This window comes from Alligator mississippiensis, chromosome 4, assembly GCF_030867095.1.
Source record: "Alligator mississippiensis isolate rAllMis1 chromosome 4, rAllMis1, whole genome shotgun sequence".
Taxonomy (NCBI): domain Eukaryota; kingdom Metazoa; phylum Chordata; order Crocodylia; family Alligatoridae; genus Alligator; species Alligator mississippiensis.
The window spans coordinates 15,682,723-15,705,049 of NC_081827.1; the positions used below are offsets into that span (position 1 = coordinate 15,682,723).

The 22,327-nt window shown below is 41.5% G+C and overlaps 1 protein-coding gene across 2 annotated transcripts in view; it reads right to left on the reverse strand.

The window, feature by feature from the left end:
- Positions 1–22,327, reverse strand: part of DMTF1 (cyclin D binding myb like transcription factor 1) — a 46,261-nt gene that overhangs the window by 17,993 nt on the left and 5,941 nt on the right. The window contains exons 2-9 of one of the 2 annotated variants that reach the window (XM_006273761.4): positions 14,304–14,420; positions 13,278–13,397; positions 11,849–11,943; positions 10,977–11,091; positions 5,710–5,786; positions 3,762–3,919; positions 1,440–1,472; positions 1,217–1,326 (exon numbers count right to left, since the gene is read on the reverse strand). In XM_006273761.4, the coding sequence (XP_006273823.1) occupies positions 1,217–1,326; positions 1,440–1,472; positions 3,762–3,919; positions 5,710–5,786; positions 10,977–11,091; positions 11,849–11,943; positions 13,278–13,397; positions 14,304–14,412 (817 nt within the window). In that variant the 5' untranslated portion in view covers positions 14,413–14,420. Of the gene's footprint in view, positions 1–1,216; positions 1,327–1,439; positions 1,473–3,761; positions 3,920–5,259; positions 5,671–5,709; positions 5,787–10,976; positions 11,092–11,848; positions 11,944–13,277; positions 13,398–14,303; positions 14,421–22,327 lie in introns of those variants that run through there. The other variant, XM_014607560.3, reaches the window with a different exon arrangement.

Here is a 22,327-nt window from a genome sequence, read left to right on the forward strand (position 1 = left end):
AATGATTGGAGAATAGTTATTAAGCAAGCTTTTGGGTTCAAAAAACCCTTCATCAGGCTAAAGAAGTTTCAGCAGTTCGTGTGTGCTCTTCCTGGATGGAGTGAAAAGTAAAGAAGCCAGCGGCTGGGCTGGTATGCATTCTATTCTTAAAAAGATCTTCCCAAAGCCACCCATCCTGGCTTTCAAACAAGCACCGAACCTCGCTAACCTCATCACTAGAAGCAAACTTCCCCAAGCCCAGAACACACCTAAAGGATCCAGACCGTGCCATGACAAGAAATGCAAAACCTGCCAACACATCTCCACCACCCCTGCTATTACTACACCCCACAACAAAGCCATCAGCATTCCTGGATCTTACAGCTGCACCTCCAGAAATGTAATACATCTCATCCAATGCACCAAATGCCCTGATGGAAAATACATAGGAGAGACCAAACAACAACTGCGCACCAGAACGAACACACACCGGAAATCTATCAAAGACAGAAATACCCAATTACCGGTGGGGGCACATTTCTCACAAGAAAACCACTCTCTCTCCAATCTCTCAGTCCTGATCCTCAAAGGAAACTTACAAAACACTTCCCAGAGACGAGCCTATGAACTCCACTTCATCAACCTCCTGGATACTAAAAATCATGGACTAAATATAGACATTGGATTTATGATACATTATAACCTGCCTGACATCTGACTCCCCAGGTATCTCTCCACTTTCATCCCCCTTCCCCTTCCCTCCCCCCCTCCGCCTGTCTCTCACCCACTGACTTCTCAATCTACATTTTCACTGACTACCTGTCTTGTATGCATACCAGCCCAGCTGCTGGCTTCTTTACTTTTCATTCCATCCAGGAAGAGCACACACCAACTGCAGAAACTTCCTTAGCCTGACGAAGGGTTTTTGAACCCGAAAGCTTGCTTAATAACTATTCTCCAACCATTTGGGTTGGTCTAATAAAAGATATCAGATTCACCCAAGGAACTTTGTCTGCATATATAAATTGTGTTTTTTGCTCTTTATGACCTTGAAATAGCAGGGAAGCTTTATATCAAATATGATTAAAAATGTTCCTGGATTTTATGCTAAACTTCAGCCTGAAGTGCATTTCCTAGAACCAAATTATATACCTCTGAAAACAAAAGATAAGCATTAAATATGGCAACACTGATGTTGTTTTAACTTTAAAAAATATTTCACATTATAACACTGTACCTGTGTTGCAGGTATCCTTCATAAGCCTACACCGATCTTTCACTGAAGATGCACTTCTTCCCAGTGCAGCTCCTATGGTTGCCCAGTCATTTCCATGCTTTATCCTTAGCCTAAATAAGACAGTTCAGTAGAAGTTTGATTATTAAGAAGTTTTCAATATGAAGACTTCAAAATTATTTAAATAGTTACGAAAGAACGAAGGGCTTGTGAATGAGGAACTTACTCTTTGAGCTTTTCGATTTCTTCAGGAGTATACCTATGCAGTAAATACAAGCACAATTACTTAAGAGTAGAAAACACATAGAAAAAATATTTTTTTGCAAACCACATGCAATATACTTCTAACATAGCAAAAAATCATTATTAAATTTTACACTTCAAAACTGAATGAATTCTTATCCCAACCTGCCCCACATACCCACCCCTTGCCCCACACACTGGGGGGCTGCAGCCTGGGAGCAATGGGTCAGGAATGAGGGGTAAAAAGGAGAGGAAAAAGTAAGTTTCATTATTTATCTTGGTTCATTTTTAAAGATGTCTGGATCTGCAGGTCTTCTTTTATTGATGTATCTTCCTTAATTTCAATGGAGTTGACCCTGATATACGCCTGATCAGAATTTACATCATGTAAATCTTAACAAAAGGAGACTTCTTCATAGCACATTTTCTCCTGTTTAGTTGTATGACTGTTATAATGTTAAATTTGTGGATTTGCTACCACCCTAGGAAATTGGAGTAACATTGACTTAACTGCTGGGGAAACTGTGGCATGTAGATGAAATGATTTGCCCAAGAATTAAAATCTTACAGACAAAGTCAGAATTCTTGGGGAAATCTTGGTCTACCTGAATGCTCTCTGCATCCTAGAGTTCTGCTTGTAGTGGAGATTGTCACAGCTGCATTAGGATACATCAGTGCAGACCCTGGCACTTGTATGGAATCTGCTAGGACTGGAACTCTGTGCTAGCAGATCCACTCAGTCCTTTCAAAGCTCTTATAAAACACTAGGTTTTAGTTAGACACAGTACAGCTAACTAGCCAGATATCTCTGCCTTGACTGGAACAGTATTTTTAACCTTGAAAATCCATCTAGTTGGGGATGATCCTGCTTTGAGCAGGGGGTTGGACTAGAAGATCTCCTTAGGTCCCTGCCAACCCTAATTTTCTATGATCTCCCTAGAACACTGGATAGACATTGCCTAGTAAAGAAAGTAAAGACAAAGGGACCACTGTGAGCCTGACCACTTTTCAGAGAAGGCTCGGGGGAGCGAAAGCAAAGAAAGGTAAATAACAAATTCCTTTCTTGCCTTTAGTTAGCTATCCTGCTAATTTAAACACACTACCAGAGAACATTGGAAAATAACCCTTGCGTTCTTTAGAACACGAGGTTTAAGTCAGAGAGAATTATTCTGTCCTGAGACAGGTGGTGCAAAGGAAATGAGCTGAACTAAAACTGCTGGAAGGGGGTGTTAATATCCATTTTCTGGATGCAGATGTGGTAAAAACGGTTTCTCTCATTGGAATGTTCTTTCTTTCCAAATTTGTTAAACTTCTTCAATAAATAAATTCATCATTGCAAAAATCATTAACACAAAACATGTTGTTATCTCCCAAAGTAAGTGTTTTATATTGCTTTTTTTCAAATCCCATTTCTGGGACTGCAGCACCAACATGAGGTCAACCAACCCTCTTCATTATTCTATTCCCTGTATTTGGAGAACCACCACGGTCTAATATACGAGTTTAGAGCTAGGAATTACTAAACTGTAGATCTGGCACAACTCTGCCTTGCGTGTCTGGCCTAGAAAAAAATTGGATTTATTTTCTGTGGCCCCTCCGCACTTTACATTTATGCCATGGTTAATGTGTTAACCACAGCATAAATGACAAGGGTGCTATACATGCACCTGATTTAAAGTTCCAAAAACCAGCAGAGAACCCATAAAAATGTTCTGCATACAATGTAGAACATTTTCATGGCTGGTTTGTATGGTGTCTCAAATACACCAGGCCCCCAGACCAATAACCACCTGATTGTTGGCCCTGGTCCAAGGTTCTGAGGGGCAAGGAGCCAGAGTAATTCATCACTCCACATTACAACAGCTCCACTGAACAAGACTGAAGCTCTCATGTGCATTATTATTATTTAGATTTATACCTTGCTCTATTTGGCATTACATCAAGAGAACCAAAATGAGGCAGTGTGATCTTCTTTCACTAGACTCAAAAAACTGCACAGCTATAGCCTCTACTCTTCCTTCTAAACTAAGTTTCACGAAAGCAATTTATTTCTGTTGCAAACTAACTCAGTGCCCTCTCACCTTTGTTACCATGAACCACTACAAAATCATGAGATTACAAATACTGTATTTTACTGACTAGGAGGAATTTGCTCCATGTCATTTTAAGTTCCAGAAGTTCTAATTTCCCTTTCTCCATAGTCTTACTTCACATGTCATTCATAATGGTCAAAGTGCATGTCAAAAAATTAGCACATGACCTTAATCATACCAATCAAGCCACGGAGCATTAGAGGCTTTCATACTTTCCAACATGGTTCCGGTCATCATACATGCGAAGAACTCTTCTATAAACAGCAAAGAGAGGCCGGTTCAGCCCCCACGCTATGGTTCTGTAGAAATCCTTCCTTTCATCTTTTGACATCTCAAAGATGATTTCGGTGGCATCTTTTATTCCACGAGCCTAGGCAGATTACAGTTGTAGGGAGACTTTATACAAAAAGCACCAAATAAAGTTGGCTTTTATAAATGACAAGCAGAATTTTTAAAGATCAGAAATCCAGATTATGAATTTTGAACGTGGGTTCCCCAATTAGGTATAAGTATCCTTATTTATCCAAAGAAGTGCAGAACACTCCTGAATATCAAATCAATTATTTAGAAGCCCAAATATGCATATAATGTGCCCATTATCTATCCAAGCTTGAAAATTCTGATAACTATGTAATTAGTGGTTAAAGAGCAATATCAACTCTACAAACATCATGCAAATTTTAAATTAGCGCAGTTGGTGGGCGCGTCTACACGTGACTCTATGTCATCATAGCAATGTGCTATGGTGCCATAGTGTTAGCGGTTAAAAACCATGACACTGCAGCTACACTGCTGTAGCAACGTACTCCCTAGTTATAGCATGTTGCTACAATGACATAGAAGCTAAAAATAACTGGGTGCGGTGCACACGGCACAGGACCAGCTATTACAGCACTGTCATTTAGTACTTCCAAAAGGAAGTACTAAATGATGGTGTAGTAACAAAGGTGCTGTAGGGACACATGTAGACACGCCTGGTGTCTCCCACAAGGTTTTGTCAAGGAAAAACAGCTGCACAAGGAACATGAAGAAACATTTTAATATATAAATATAAAAAATTTTAAGGATAAAAATATTCTTTACTCCTTTACAAAAGACAAATGCCATAGCATTGCTATAGTGTAGGGATGGCCACCCTGTAGCATGAGTGCTACAAATGGCACAGGTAGCCGCTCTGTGGCACGCGGCAGATCAGCAAGGGAACAGCCAGTACAGCAGAACATATAGCAGAAAGCAGAGCAGGAGATCAGGCAGGAAGCACAAGGCAGAAAGCAGAGGAGGAAATTGGGCAGGGAACACAAAATAGGGAGCAGAAAGCAGAGCAACAGATGGGGATCAGAGTGGTACTCTGAGAAGGTAGAAGGCTAACTTGTGGCATTGCCTGCCAAAAAGGTGGGCCCCCCACACTGCTATAGTACGTGAAAACTTGAAGAGAAAATTCCTAGTAAAACTGACCAGTTTGCTTAACTCTGGTACTTTAGTTTAGTTATCCAAGATAAGCAAACAACATAAATGGGAAAAGTACAGTCAATTACACTTTAACAAATATGTCAGTGTTGATTCAGAGGTTTATAAGTAATTCATGAAGGGTGGAGTGCTTTATTAATTTGGCCAGATTAAAAAAAATCAAAAAATCAATCACCTCTATTTCTACATCCGCACAAGTCTGTGTGTATAAATTCAAATACCAACACAACTAGGCAATCATACCGAAACGAATGCTGAGATGTTCAAAGGTGTGCTAACAGAGGCTGGACCCAGCCCCCACCTTGTAGCTTTAAGTACTTCTTCTGATGTCACCATGATTTCCAGGAAGTTAACACGTGCTCAAACAGATTATGCCACTTGAGCATCTTGATGGGCAATTTTAAAACAAGATGTTCTAAATTTGCAAGTGCAAATTTGAAGTGCTGCAAAAAGATCTGACCTGGTCTTAAACTCCAGCTATGGGTACAATAAATATAGTTATACTTAAAAACTGTATACATAGAAACATTTTTATTATATTTCAAACAAATTGTAGGCAGTTTTATTATACACTGTTCAGGACAGGCTATTTGCATACTCTGCGGAAGTTCTACAGAAAGCAAATTTTAAATAACGCAGGGCAGAGCCAGTGCAACCAGTTTAATTAGAAGACCAATATGCTGTAAAACATACCTTTAAATAACGTTCAATGTTACTCATCAAAATGTCAATTTCTTCCTTTGACCACATTCCCTGCTTCCATTTATGGCCTTCAAAGAGCAAAGACAAACTAATCACAATTCTGAAAATCAGCATGGAAGAGGGAAAAAAATCTAAGGCAGAAAGCAATTAAAAAAAGGAAAAGATGGAAGAGACACAAACTAAATAGACCAGCAGAAATTATGTATAATTTACAAACAACCAACCTATTTCTGAGTTTGGGATTTGGGAATATTTGACATTTGTCAGTGTCAAATATTCAAAAATTATACACTGGGCTCCCACAATCAAAATGTTAGCTTACAAAATAATAATAAGGTTTTGTTTTTTTGGTTTTTTTAATGAAAAGATGAAACCTCTTTCTTTTGCCTTCTGGTTTTCAAATCATTAGGGTGCTCCCAAGTCCTATTTTCAAGTTTTCCTCTGCAACTGTAAGGACTAAAGACTTGCTTTTTAAAAAATGAAATCAGAAATTCTCTGAAGTTTCAATGGGAACTGGCAGCTGGCACTTAAAAAGAAAATACAACTGATGATAAAACTGCAAGAGTTGGCAACTCCACAGCCTCATGTTACATATCTTATATGCAAGGATCACTGCCTGCTCTGGGTGCGCCCCATACAGGCAAGGGTAATAAGCTCTGTGCTTAGCAGTGTTGGCAGCACTGGGCCCTAGGTCTTTAATTATGTGCACTGGGAATTCTCCAGGTGACAGTCAAGAGATAGACCCCACTGTGTGCGCGGGATTTCTCAAATAGAAAATGTCAAATCAATAAAAGCAAACCACATTTGGTAATCTCCTGGCCATATAAGTTTTACAAGTCAAAACAATCCATCACTTTGATTCAGAGATAAGGCTGCAATCCTTAAACACTGTGATCCAGTAGCAAAATGAAGTGAAAAATAACGTCCTCTGTTCTTTTATTTTTTTAAAAGCTTCTTCTCATTCTCACACCATATAGTGGCAGATCTACTCTACAAATCCCTCATAATTAAGGATGTGCTAGTGACCCACTTCAGGTATTGGTGCATGTTGGCAACATGTCCATCTGCTTAGAAAACCTGTGTATTTCTGGGATGCCAATTATCAGCTAGCTAATTTGGAGACAATCTGTCAAAGAAATTTTGTTTAAACCTAATTATAACCAGAAGTATAGTCATCATTGCTAATTCTGTTCCTGCTGAGTAAGAGTGTTCTTTCCTAATGCCCCATGGCCCTAAGCTTTTTCTCCCCCCAAAGCAAGCTACAGAGAGATCCATGAGGTTCCAAAGGCAAAATATACTAGTAGTTAAAAGTCCTTGCGAATAACACTTCCATCAGAGCACAGGAACCAACGTAAAGAAAAAGGGCTAGTCTTGCTGTGATACATCCTCTAATAATTATATGAAGAAAGAAACTGTATTATGCTTTTGCTGTACATGTGCCTACTTATAACTAAGTTTCATATAATCTGTCAGAGGGCTTGAAAAACATATTCGACACCTACCTAGTGGTGAAAAGTGAATATAAAGATGGCAGCACACACTGCCTGTATGAGCAACACAGGCTCCATCTTTTTGCTATGCGAGGGAAAGGTATTGGGATGCCTAGAACGGTGTTGTTTCTGACACAAAGTGGAGACCTTCAAGCAGGGTCCAGCTAGTAGGTCAGAGTTTACAATTTTTTCAATATTATGCAGTGTGTTTTATTAGAAAGATTATCTCCAGCAACACCTCCCTTTCCACTTACAAGCACACAGACCACCCTCTCATCAATCCACAAATACATAAGCCACCTGCAATTTACAATAACATGCCTGTAAGAAAGTAATATGAAAGACGTTTTAGTGTATTTTTTCTTTTAATGACACAACTGCTGAAAATGAGGACACCCAGTAGCATGTGACTAGCCAACTCTCTATCAAGGCCCCAGCAAGAACTCTTGGCAGTCACAATTTGGGAAACACTGCTTTAGGGCACAAGATTTTGATATATGTGAAGTAGAAGCATAAGCCCTCTGTTCCACCCCACTCACCATCCTAAGGCCTACCAAGTTGTTGCAAAATTCAAGTCATTCACTTACAATCTGTGCATTCCTTTTCGCGTGGATTGTCTGTGTAGCCAGTGCACAAAACGGACTCTGAAGTAGGCTGCTGCAAATTTAATCTCTCTCAAAATGTGAATTAAAGGAGTGGTTCCTTCAACGGTTTACAAAGATTTTTTAAAAACTTATTTCAGGTGTTGTTACTACTACTACTTAATGCTCCCGCCTCATGAATGCTAGAGTATATGGACTGATGTCTTTGCTAGACTACCGCTTCCTCAGTCCCTGGAGTAAATATTCATAGAGTCATAGATGCTAGGGTTGGAAGGGACCTCAATAGATCATTGAGTCCAACCTCCTGCATAGGCAGGAAAGAGTGCTGGGTTCAGATGACCCCAGCTAGATGCTTATCTAACCTCTTCTTGAAGACCCCCAGGGAAGGGGAGAGCACCACCTCCCTTGGGAGCCCGTTCCAGACTTTGGCCACTCGAACTGTGAAGAAGTTCTTCCTAATGTCTAGTCTAAATCTGCTCTCTGCTAGCTTGTGGCCATTATTTCTTGTAACCCCAAGGGGCGCCTTGGTGAATAAAACCTCACCAATTCCCTTCTGTGCCCCCCGTGATGAACTTATAGGCAGCCACAAGGTCGCCTCTCAACCTTCTCTTGCAGAGGCTGAAGAGGTCCAGGTGCCCCAGTCTCTCCTTATAGGGCTTGGCCTGCAAGCCCTTAACCATATTGGGGAGCTTAAAAGCTCAGTAGATTCAAGAAATATTGCGGATGCAGAAAACAGAGGAAGATTAGCAGCTGTTAAAACTACACATGCCCGCTGCCAGGGCCAGTAAATGAAATCCACAGAATTGATCCAATAATATGGCTTCACTGGGCATGTCTACACAAGACACTTTACCGCACAGTAGAGCAAATGACTGGGAGCATCTAGACGAGACGCTACTGTGCAGTAGCTTGTATTACCGCACAGTAGCATTGCTGGGCACTAACCATATGGCATCAGTACTGCGCAGCAGTAATGAGCTACTGAACAGTATCTCACTGCTACTGCACAGTCATTTTGTACTTACTTATGCAAGTAATAACTACACAGTAACAATTGTGCAGTCTGCTGCTCGTGTAGATACAAATAGCATCTGCAAATGCAAGTAGCAAATTAACTGATGATTAATTACTGTGAAGTAAGGCACGTGTAGATTGCTCCCAGCCCCCAGGAACTGCCTGCTGCAGGGGTGGGCTCCGCTCCTGAAGCTTGGGCGGGGACAACATCCCCCTGACCCAGCAGCAGGGAGCTCTTAGCCTCTGCCTCGCAATTGCGAAGAGGGGCTGGGAGATTGCTCCATCCCAGCGATCACAGAGCAGGGGCTAGGAGCTCCCTGCACAGGGAGAGTTCCCCGCTCAGCCTGGAGCTGGCTGGGACCTGTCCCAGACCAGGACAGTTCCCAGCCAGTCCCAGGCTGCGTGGGGAAATGTGCATGTGCAGCCTTCCCCATGCAGCCTGGCAACTGCCCTGGTTTGGGGCAGGTCTCAGCCTTGCAGCTTTTTCTCATCCCCGTGCCCTGATTGGATGATTGAGGCATAGGGCTTGGAACAAGCTGCAGGGTAGGGGCAGGTCCCAGCCCTCTGTCCCGATTCTCCGGTGGGGCAGCTAGCAGCAAGCCCCCAACTACGTGGGGAATCCCTGCCCAGCTGGGGGCTCACTGCTAGATCCCCCACTGGCAGATTGGGGCACGGGGCTGGGACCTGCCCCTCCCTCGCAGTTTTTCCAAGCCTCCTGTTCCCGATCAGGGAGACAGGGCCAGGCGCTCCTTGCTGCCGGGGAAGGGGGACATTGTCCCTGCCTGGGCTGAGCCACCTGAGCCCGCCCTGGCAGCAGGCAGCAATAAGCAACTTCCCAGCCCCCGCAAGGAGACAGCTGTCTTTTGGCCCTCTACTCCCTGCCAGCCCCTGGGCTAGCACCCAGAGGGAGCTCTTCCTCCTGGCTGCTGCAGGTGGCCAGTGCAGGGCCAAATGGGTTGGAAGCAGACTCCTGCCAGGAGCTGCAAATCTGCTCCCAAATGGGCGCATGTGTAGACACCTGCCCAGGGTGGGTTTACTCCAGAGTAAATTACTCTGGAGTAAACCTGTCCAGCAGCATTTGCATATGTAGACAAGCCCACATAATGTAGCTGCTCATTTCTCCCTGCCATCAACTTTTGAGTTTCCCATTCCCATTGCACTGCTCTTCTTTTACCTTCTCCCTCTTTAGACCAGTGAAAGAGAGCAGGTCAGAAAAAGGCAATTTGTTTCTATGAAAAGTTATGAAGGAAAATCATTTTTATTTTGTTCAAAAATTTTCAGAACAGTTCTTATTTAGAACTGGTTTCAGAAGTTTTTTGATTTTTGTCCTATTTTTCCAATGAAAGAGAGAGGGGGAAGAAAGTGCCAGAACTATTTTGTTTGTTATTTGAGAGAAAAAATAGCATATCCTTGGAAAGGTTATTTTTTTTCTGAAAAAACATCCATGAAAATTTTCATCCTGCTGTGAAACAGAGCAGTATATGCTGCAGAGCACTACAGCACTCAGCTTAACTCCTGTGAAGCTTTTAAAAGGTCTTGGTTCTTTTCAGACCAAAAAAAGACTTGTGATGCTATACAACAGGGTCTCTTGAGGTAATCGCCACCCTTAGCATTAGTGCCAGGCTTGGAAGCTTTCCAACGTTAGTTCCCTCTCTCTAAAAGGAAGCTACATTTGAGCTCTGCCTTTATCCTTCTCCATCAAGAGTGAAAAAAAGAGAGGGACTAAGAACATATTTTTTGGTTGTACAATCACAAATGCAGGATTCATTTAGCATTAATTTTAGCTAGGAAAGTAAGAGTAAAGCCAAATTAAGTAGGCCATTTATATATAGCATAAATCAATATTTTCGTAACTACTTGTACCATATACTTCAATATGCTTATGCTGCAACTTTGCCCTCTCCGTTCTTGATCTTGCCCTTTCTCTGGGACATAGGAGGACTTGCTTTTTTCCCATTATAGGAAGTAACTATTTCTAGTTCTAGGCTTGACCCTACTTATTTCCATTAACAAAATAGGCACAGACCCTGCACCAGAAAACTGGTTATTTTATGCAGTATATGAAGTACTTCCACATACTTGCTATGCATATCAGCTCAGCTTTCTGCATATAGGGGTGGAAAGGGCAGGGATCTGGGGCTAAATACCCTACCTTTATTTGTTAGGGAATCTTTATCCTCTTTGGTTGTAAACCAGGCTTGACTAACAGCTGACACTTCTTCATTGCCTAGAGGGGAGATTTCATCCAGCTGCTCATTCTGAAGAATCTTGAAAAGATTAATTGAAGAGGAGATCTTATTAACTGATTTAACATTTATTCTCTCATCTTGAATTTAACATGCAATACTTAGCAAGCAGACAACATGCAGAAGAAAGATGGACATGTCACATTAGTTCACCTTACTGGTTGCCAAGACAGCATCCTTTCCAAAACAAAATAGGACATTTTCCTTTTTTAAGCAGCACAAACAGAATTAACAAATGTACTAACCTAACTATTAATGGTGTTTTGAGTATTAATTAGACAATCTCCCTTGTACTGCTCCAAATGAAATTAATACTAAGATACTCCACTGAAGCCAACCAGAAAGAACAGGACCCAATGTTTGTAAACCACTTAAAACACGTAAAGTATTCTGTGAGGGCAGAGGATGATAACTAGGCCAAAACATTCTCTGTCTTGACAGTGGACCCATTTGAAAGTTAAAAACTCTAATTTTTGTGGTTCATCATAAAACAAATCACTGCATGTGCATTATGCCTATTTCATGCAACCCCTTAATGCACCACCCCCTTTTGGGACTAAAAATTAACTCAAAATCATATTTTTCTTATTAAAACATGTAACTTGTATTTTTAGTGGAAGATCCTCTAAAAAGACCAGTGTCATACTGTATCAGTTTTATTTTTAAAAAAAGGTATATATCCCCACTTCAATCAAACATTGTGCTTCTTAAATTAAGGTGTATGCATAGATGACAATTAATTAAAAGACAGTGCAGCAAATTTGAACCTTAACTGTACCTGGATCTGAGTAACAGTTCCTTCATTAATCTCATCATCAGCTACCTCAGTCGTAGCAGTCATAGTCACCTCAAAGCTTGGATCATTTTCTGAAACTTGAAAATGACTCAATTAGTAGCCTACCTTACTTCCGGAATAGTACAGGATTTACAGACTATAATTGCTCTGCAAATTTCTGTACAGCTGGGCTCCAGCATGCATTTTTTTGTCATAGAAAAACCACTATAATGCTCGCTACCAGTACCCATTATGAAGCTCAAATAAATGCTTTCAGAATCAAGGCAGTTATAAAGCAGTTATACCAAGCTCTCAGTATATTTAAGCTGTAACACTAAATGCGAAACAAAATTAGTGTTAACTTGGTACATACAAGACAGTATGAGGGCTTAAATTTTCCTGCTCTAGTTTATTTTTATTACTCTCACATACAGACTTTCCATTTTACCAGGGGAATTGCTGCACTCTTGGTAGATACTATGGGTGTAGAGATGTTCCAGCATTTTCTCCCTGAGAAAAAAATAGTGGTTCTGGAAGAAGAAATCTGATTCCAACCAGGTAGAAGTCACTCCTGGGAGTTTCTCCTGAGAGAATAAATGTCTGGACACTTTCCTGCATCCCAACTCTTCAGAGGGACAGAAGTCACTGAGCCATAGGGAAAGGTTCCTGTGCCTTCTGGAGACTGGGGTCACTGAGGTCTGGAAAAGATGTTGCAGGTAGCTGCTTCTGCCCCTCACCAGGAAGGGAAGGGAGGTGCTGCCACCAGCTGCTAGTTGTTAGTTTCTCTCCCACTGGAGTCTTCAGAGTGAGAAGCTGGCAGGAGGCTTTGTCCTGCTGCTCAGTCCACTTGGCTCCCACTGCCTGGGAGCTGAGCAGAGGGAGCAACACTGCAAGCCACCTGTCCATTTCTCACTCAAGAACTTCCAGTTTGAAAAGCAGACAGGTAGCTCTACTCTGTTACTCCAGTCCCCTCAGGAACACGAGGACTGGAGCATCTCATGTATTTCTCCAGATCAGGATCTTAAGCACCATGTTATCTACTGAGAATGTGCAAACCTTTCCTTGAGACTTCAGGATACGGAGCTACCACCTGTTCTGTTTGGTCATAAAATATTTCAAGTGCTTTTGTAAGAATACATTGCTTGCTGTGGCATTTCTCCCAACTTCTCCTTCTTTGTGTTGTACATATGCTAACTAGTTGCTGTCCTCTTTCCAAGGGGCATATAGGGCTTGTTGTAAGTATACTATGACCCACAGGGTTGATAGGTGGTACATGTAAAATATTGATAAACTTGAAAATAAAATATTCACAAATCTTCTAAAATCAATGTGTCCAATGTATTCCCTTCAACTACTACCACATGAATATTTGTTCCAAGAGTACAAGAACATGCATCTAACCATACACTTTGATTAACATTCAGCGACTTACTTGGAACGGCAACAACGGAAATGCATGGAGTGGAATCATCAATACTCTGATCATCCTCTGATAAGCAAAGCCTCTTGTGTGGAGGTTCAGTGCTGCCTTCAGAATCTACTTCATCAGCTTCTATCAATAAAAACACATCCACAGTCCTTTGTATTAACATACAGCACTTCCAAGAAAAACCCATTGTTGCTGACCAAAACACAATGCTGAAGCTAAAATCAAAGACAAGGAGGCTTGACTCGGTGCTTTGCCATCATATGTGTTCTTGGCACAAATTATTACTTGCTCAGTTTAAGTGCTTCCTTTAATACCTACATACATGGAAATTTAGTTTGCTGGTAGATACCACTGTTGCTGAATTACCTTGTTCCAAAAACAAAGGAAAACTCAAGAGTCTGTCATTCTCTTATGAATGAATTTAAAACTTAGAACATGAGTAGCTCCATTTAGGCCGGTTAGGGCACTGCTTAAAATTAAACATGCATATAAATTATTTGGAGACTTGAAGATTATTATGTGTAAGTAGCAAATGTCAAGATTTATATTTTTAAAATAGTATTTTTTATAAAGCACCAGTCAAAGGCATAAAAGATGCTGTACAAGCTTCAGGAAATTATTATAATAATAACTGGTTTAATGGATCAAACACCAGCCACCTAGAAACAAAAGAGGGAGAGAGGGTGAGGAGGAGGCAGGGATGGAAAGAAATCATGTAGAAAGGAAACTATATGAAAAATAGCACAGCAAAGTAACTCAAGAAAATGCTCTCAAACTGAAAGATCTTGTCCAGAGTTTTGACAATAGCACAAGAGGCTCTGGATGGAGATCCCAGAACACAAAAAAGCCCTGCCTGAGGGAAAACTAAATGAACCTTAACTCAACTGATTTCATCTGCCGGGGGAGGGAGGGAAGAGAGTAGAATGGACAGACAGGACACGGGGCTAATGGCAGGAAAGTTTGAAAAGGGTCTTAAAATACAGAACTAACAAAAGAGAGAGTACATATGCTGCCAAGCGGTCTCTATACCATTCTGAGGGCAATGAAGAATAAGATTCCCGTCGGTATCCTGGGTCAAAGTCACGGAGTTCACGGTTTCTACTGTCACTGTGTCAGACTCTTCTTCAACTGTGCTCATACTCAAACCTGAAAAAACCCACAAAATACATTAGTTTTCTATATGCAGACACCTACTCTGAATATGCAGAACATTAAGCAAGAGACAAATGGTAAGAAGCACAAAACTCCTCTAGGGAATAAGGAGATCTACATCCTATTGACTCAATGAGGAGCAATGTGTGGTATATAAGGAAGTCCAGGGCTTGAAAAATTTAATTGCCATGAACTGTCATGAATGCTCAGACACTATCTCATGCCAATCTTGCTTTCCTGAACATTTGTGAAAATGAAAGACAATTTCAAAGCAAGGCAGGCTTCAAATGCATCACACTTCACCAGTTGGACACACTTGCCATTTTGAGAAGAGCAAGGCTGTGCTCAAATCCATTGGGTGATTGTTTATTTCCTTGCTTAGGGGAAAATATTTAGTCTGATACATGAGGAGACTAATAAGAAATGAAAAAAGATCTAAAGAGATAATATTATCTAATCCATCTTCTTGCTAGCGCAGAATTTTTTCATACGGTATATTTTCTATTATTTTAATCCAGTCTAATTGTAGAAGTTCCAAGCAATGAGTTTTCCAGAATCCTCTTCAAGAGACTGTTTCACAGTCTAATCTAAAGCATCTATATATGTCAGGAAGTTCTGATATGCAAGTACAAATTTCCACTCCTAAATTTCATCTTCCTTACAACTCTAGGTGCCAGCCAAAAAAATTGTCTCATCTCTTTATTTTTGCATCCTTCAAACATGCAGAGACTATTTTCACATTGTATCTTTCAGTCCCTGCAAAATGCAGGCAAGTAATTCCTTTTGTGGGGCCCCAATTCCGCAAAGATGCCATATTTTCTCATATAACACTTTCCTGCAAATAAGACATGCACCTTGTTTTTGGAAGAAAGAATGAAAGGGAAAAATAACTCTCCTTAGCATAAATACCATAAAGTACAGTATTTTCATAGGGAAATCACAGGTAGCTGCAGTGAAGAAGGCGGGTGGGGAAGGAGACACAAAAACCTGTGGTTGCTCTGTTAAGCCCCTACCTACAAGACGTGGTGCTGATCCTACCCAAGAAACAGGTCCAGACAATTCAGCTCTAGAAGGATCACACTTTCAACTGCACAACAAACTACCCAACCTGTTTCTCAAGCTGGGCAGGACCTCAGCTGCCTTGGCAGGTGCTACTTGCTACCTACTCAGCTCAAAAATGCGTGGGCAGTTTGGCTCCCACAGGATCAGGCTCAGGCTCTCTGCTCCTTGCATTTCCTCATTTAAGACCAACACTTCAATTTCAAACAGCTAATTTTTACGGGAAAAGGTGTGTGTCATAGGCAGGTGAATGCAGTATGACTAAATCTCTAAAAATAATTGTGTGCATAAATCTTTGCAGGACAGGACCTTATTCTGTCCTCAGAAAGAAATTCCTGTGGTTCCTTCATCATTTGTGTTGCTCCTCTTCAGATTTCTTCCAGTTTGTCTCTTTTTAGTAACATAGTGCCTAAACATTAATATTCTAGCTGTAGTCATACCAGAGTACTAATGAGGGGGACAGTTATTCCCTGAAATACAACATGGTTTATGCAGCCAAAAGTTAAACAGCATTACAAACTCATTAATTTGCTGTTCATTTGCACTCCTCATTAACAGCTGATTCTCAGATTTCTCTATCCCATTGTGTATCTGTTATTACCCCTCAGATGTATTAGCTTTTGTTTCCTCAAATCTTGTCATCTCTCTGTCTATGTTTCTAAGCTCCCCATGGTTGTTTGGGGTTTTTTAAATATGATCTACCTGTCCCTGTCTAATATTTCTCATTTGAAAAATTATTAGGATAATTACTCTTTAATTAAGATGTTAAACAGACCACATCTAGAAGAAGGTCAATTTCATTAATAAAAGTCTTTTGTAACAAATAAACTTAAAATGGTAATTGTGAAATAGTTTCATTAATTCAAATCTACATCAATCTAAGGCTTGAGGTCATCTGTAAAATATCATGCACATAATTAATAAACGGTTGCTAAAGTTTTTCTATTACTTTGAAAGTACCCAGGTTGATGTATGCCAGCAGGTACTAATATTAAAGGAATCTGATGGGGGGAAATAATCTAGGCTGTGGCACTGTAAGAATGAATTCAATGGCAGTATTGAGTGAATGCTGAAAATCCCATCCCACTACGAAGTCAAAAAGCCCAAAAATCTGTTCAAATTTTTAGTGGACAGTCCCTTCTCTCAGACCCACCCAAGGCGGTTCACTTGGAAAATATACCACGTTACCAGTTCTGAAATGTGTCTAGCAGTCTGTTAGACACAAATACTAGAAAATGCGAACTCTGCAGATAACAAATTACAGAAACTCTGTAGGGGTGTAGGTTTTAGCCCTGTTGGTCTAAGGACATAGGCAGACAAGGTTCCTTCGATGAATTTGATATCTTTTATTAGACTAACCCAAATGGTTGGAGAATAGTTATTAAGCAAGCTTTCTGTTTCAAAAACCCTTCATCAGGCTAAGGAAGCTAAGGAAACTCTGTAAGAATTTTTGCACCAAGCTTATGAAGGTTGAGCATTTAGGGCTGGAATGCAGCGTTTAGCAGTCCTTGCAGGTAGATAATCAATCCTCCCAAGCCTTGCACAGTTCTTCTACGGAACAACAGCTGAAAGTTTTTTAAAAACCTTTGTGAACCAGCGAAGGAACTACTCCTTTAACTCACGTTTTGAGAAAAGCTGCTGGGAATTTTAGCTACCTCAGAGTCCATTTTGTGCACTGGCTACACAGACAAACCACATCACAAGGAATGCACAGATTTTAAGTGAATGACTCACATTTGGTATTGTGGCTCTCGCAAGCTACTTTTCTCATTTTAAGTAAAAAAACCCACTTTGTCTAATTGGTTATTGAAGATTGCCAGAAAAAAGCTGCATTGTCTCGAGGCATTAAGTTCACTGACAGACTTTATAATGAAAACATTTTATAAAGACTCATAAATTAAGTCAAGTTTGGAACTCATTGGAAATAGTTCGCTTAACAACAGCCAATTGCTTATGCTTTAGAAACAACTGTTTTATGGGGTAAGTGATACTGGGACCTCACGGTGAAATTTAAGCCATTGCCACTGAACTGAAAGCAGGTTTTTGCTGCAAAATCTTTAAGCTATTTCTTTTGCAGGACTGGAATATGCACCTTTACCAATAATTGAGACTAAGAAATACTGAACTTGTTTAAAAGGCAGACTTTCCTTCCTTCAACTCAAATCTGAATATTTTGGTTTAATTTTTTGAGTGGATAAAAACAGACATCTAAGTTAGAAGACAGGTCAGCAGGATAATAAGAGAGGAAAACGCACTTGTTGTTCCAGTGTCAGTGACAACATTATGCCACATTGCCACAGCTTTTCAACTAGCAGCAGATCATCGTGAGTGTTATAGTTACAATTCAAATGCAGTTTCCTGAAACACTATTTTATAAAACCATCAGTTATTAATATATGTTTATTCTGCCCCCAGCACCTCCCATACAGAGCCTAATAGCACCTATTTTCCCTCTCACCATAAAAGCCAATCCTGCTATGGTGAGAGAGAGGGGAAGATAGGCTTGTTTATAAAAGCAAATGCCAACCCTATGCTTCACCAAAGGCATATTTTTATTGTTATTGGAGGGGAAGAAGTCATAACTCCATCAATATTGGTAAAGGCAGAACAACATGTCTTTTATGGTAAGCATGTTAAACACTGCATGAAGAAAGTTATGCTTCTGTCTGCATTGCAACAAATATTCAGGACTGCTTGAGAAACAAGACCTCTCTTGGAGATGAACTAAGATCCTATGCTCCAGAGTTGGTGATTTAACTTCAGAGAATATAGGGAAGTTAGCATTGTGAGACTGCTGGAAAATACTGGGGGCATTCATACTCCACATATTTATTATTGCTTCACAAATAAGGAACAGCAGCTGTAAAGAGAACTCTACAGGAGTTAATAATGTCTGGAGTGGCACCTACTTTCACTGGGACAGTAACACGGACATCTTCAAAGTCAGCTAAAGATGATCTATGGCATCTTGCAAAAGCCTCTAATATTCAAAATCTGTCATAAAACCCTACCTACACATAACCCAATCCTCAGGAATCATATAAGGCAAGATGAGATTCTGCTGCTTATTGCCCAGCATAAAGCACAGATACAACATACACTACATCCTGCCTTTCCTGGCAACTACCATCCACCACAAGAATGATTTACCCCACTGCTCAGGTCAAAACCAAAAAACTCAGGGTAGAGGGGATGCTGCTTTGAGGCACTGGATCTTCTAGTAAAAAGGCTTTTCTTTAAATTTAGTTCTTAATTAAATGCCTTTTAAAACTTTAGTGGACACTTTTTTGGATCTTATCTTCCTGATGGGAAATTCCCAAATACCAGTGATGGCTGCATTGTATTTGAGTTATGTGAGGCAATTCCTTGCAAACTACCGCTTTGTAACAAGGAGCCTGTCATTTGAGAGGAAACTGCAGAAGGGTGGACTGGCTCAAGGAGAGCTAGCAGCTAAGGAACCAGTGACCTGCTGAGTTGTGGCCAAAAGTCAGCAATAACAGGCACAAGAGACAGAGAGCCAGGCTGCTCGGGGGCTAAGTGCTGCAAACAGTAGCTAAGCAGCCACAGGGGCAAGCAGGCGAGGCCTTAGCATGAGAACGGACACACCTGTGGGGGCTGCTGAGTCCCTGATCAGAAGGGCCTGAGCCCACACAGGTAGAGACAAGAGCTCCGAAGGCAAACATGGTGCTGCTGCCCTACAGGGGAATATTACCTAGGCTAGGGGAAGGGGAAGCCTTGTTATGCAGGCAGGGAGTCACTGTTTATGTTTGGACTCAGAGAGCCCTGTTAGCCAGAGGACTTACTCCATGGTTACAGTTTCAACCACTGGTTTGGGCGTAGCTGAAAAGGAAGTGCAGGGAGGCCATTTTTAAGTCTGTTGACTCTCCCTATGCCTGAAGAAGGGTGTTTGTACATGAAAGCTTGCAAAGAGCATTTTTTCCCAGCTATTTAGTTGGTCAAATAAAAGATGTCACGTCTACCCAAAGAACCTTGTCTGCCTATGTCCTTACGCCAACATGGCTACAACCAACCATCCTTGATCCATTTTTAAAGTTTGCTCACAACCCTTTCATATATTCTTGAGACCCACTTTTGGGTCACGACCCACGGGTTGAGAAACACTGGTCTAACTCATGGCGGGGTGCCAGGGGCACATCGGTCTTGAACCTTGCTGTGGGCTCTGGTTCAGGACACCGTAGGCTCAGGCCTTGCGGCAATCAGAGGGGAGCTGAAGCCTAGTACAGGCAGAAGCCAGACAGGGCTTTGGGGGGCCATTTCCCAAGAGGGGCAGAGCCAGGGGGCCCTGAACACTCAAAGGACCGAGAGGGGGCCAAGGGAACCAAAGGCAATAAAAATGCAGCCAGGACCAGGGAGGCCTGTGCACAGAAGGGCAGAGACTGGGGCCAGGGCCCAGCAGCTTAGAGACGAAGTCAGGGGCCCAGCAGCCCAGAAGCCAGGTCCAAAACAGTGGCTAAATGACCCAGCAAGAGAGAAGGGACGGAGGCCAAGAGCGCAGAGGTCCCAACAAGGGACAATGATTGGACGGGCGACATCTGCAAGGCTTGGCTGTGGCTAAAAGGGGAGATGAGGAGACCACAAAATTGCCCTTAAGGCAGTGACTAATTGGGTCATAACTCCTGAGCGGATGGGATCTTGCCGAGGGATCCTTTGGACAGCTTCCCTCTTACAAGTACATATTTACACTAAGGTGTGGCAGGAGGGCAGGAGAGGATGCTCAGAGGACAGGATGAAACAAGTGTCACAGCTGCCCCTGGGGCTTCCCCTTTGTTACACCATCACAGCGAAGGAGGCAGGGCACTGCTGCAAAATACATTTGATATTTGTGGTAGAGAAATTGCACTTGCTGCATGTCCTCAACTTACTACACAACGGATGCTGAAGCTGTACTACTGAGATTGCTACTCTGCAGTTCCTTTAGAGTGTGCAACTCAAATCCTTCCCACAGGAAACCCACATCTACCCACAATCCACAAAGTCAAAGGGAATACAAACTCCATTATGGTCTTATCATTTTTACTAATCTGAAAATCAGACATTATAATGTAGTATCTCCATTTCCAAATACCTTCTTCATTCTTGTATAATTTTCTGTTCCTCTTTTCCTATACTCTAGAAAAAATAACGTTTCTTTTCTATTTTTGTATTAAAACAAATACATTACTTCCAATTTAAAAAAAAAAATTCCTACTCCCATTTGAAAATATAAATTTCCCAAAATGTATTTTCAAAGCCAAAACAGTACATAAAATTCTGAGCATGTACCACTCAGTATCAAACACATAATGAAGTGTGTGCTTGGTGGGAGGGAACAGGCTTTTAGATGGAAAAAATGTAACATTGGGGGCATATAGGATAACAGTGCGGATATGTTTTATGAGTGGCTCAGAACAGATAGAGAGTGTCATGACCCAAAGGTCTGATTTTTTTGTGTGTGCTTCGGCACTCGAATTATCCCCGTGGGTATACAGCTTCATTGCACGGAGGAGTTCTGCTGCGCAGAGAACCTGCGTGCAAAGGAGTGTTCCCGCCACTTTGCAGCGATCTTTGCAGGGTGCATTTCCTTTGCAACATAGAAATGCACGGTGCAAAGATTTCCCGCTCGTCATATGTAAATTCGTGCCCCGCAATTGGCTAGTTCTAAATTATTCACACGTGGCGGCTAGCGATTGGCCTGCTAGCCGTATAAGAGGCTTGAGCAGTTTCCGCCCAAGCCGAAGAGGACTCCGCATCCATCTCGTGGGGACTCTGGGTGTGCGCAGCAGGGTAATAGAAACCCTGTATGTTGGCCAGAGGAGTTTGGCGGCCTGATCCACCGCCCACCTCTTCCCGTCTTCGAACAGAGCCTACTATAAGACATAACGACGAGTTTTATGCGCGCTTGTCCTGGACATCCGGAGTTTGTCCGCGTGGAGCCTAGCAAGCTTCACGTGATTGTTCGTGTTCTGTCTGCGTGGAGCCTAGCAAACTCCACGTGTGTTCGTGTTTTCTGTTGTAACCGCAACTCAAGCAAGTTCTCAGCCTACACCACGACCATCTCGGTGTAAGTAAAATAATCTTAAAATCAACCGTTACGTGTCTGTGCCTAATTCTAGCTCGGCGCCCGCCCTCTCCGACCCGGCCTGCCCGGGCTGCTGGCCACAGCCCGTGTGCAGAGAGACGAAAGCGACCCGGGGTCTGACCCGGCGCGCACAGAGTACTTTTAGTCTAATGTCTCCTAACAAGCAACTGCCTACATTTTAGAAATGAGTTGTTAGGAAACACACTAACAACCTAAACCACAAATTAAAAATTGCATGCAGTTAAAACAGGATTCTCTACAAAGCTAAATATACTGTACAAGTTACATATTTAGGAAAGATTATGTTAAAATGTTATTTTTTTAACATGTAGGTTTCAGGGATTAATTTCTGGACAAACTAGTTTCTAGAAACCTCTGGCCCAAGTGAAGGTTTTCATTACAGAAATTTCATAGTAGTCTTAATCATGATATAGAGGTATGTCTTCTCATTGAGGGCTATAATAGCTTCTGTAGAAATTATTTTATACATTCATCCTTAGATGTAATAGTAATAGTGAGGGCAAACAACTTATTTAACAAGATACATCACCTTTTATTAAGTAGAAAATGAACTAAGCAATACCTTGTATTAAGTAGAAAATGAACTTTCTACATACTAAATTTCAAGTTTAGCCCTTTCCTCCAAGTGTTTCAAGCCTTTTTCACCTGCTGCACATAGCCAGTTAGAAGTAGGTGGTGATTTCACTGGAGGAAAAATGTATTCTATTTTTGAAAAGTATAAGCAACAAGTTTGATTCTTTGC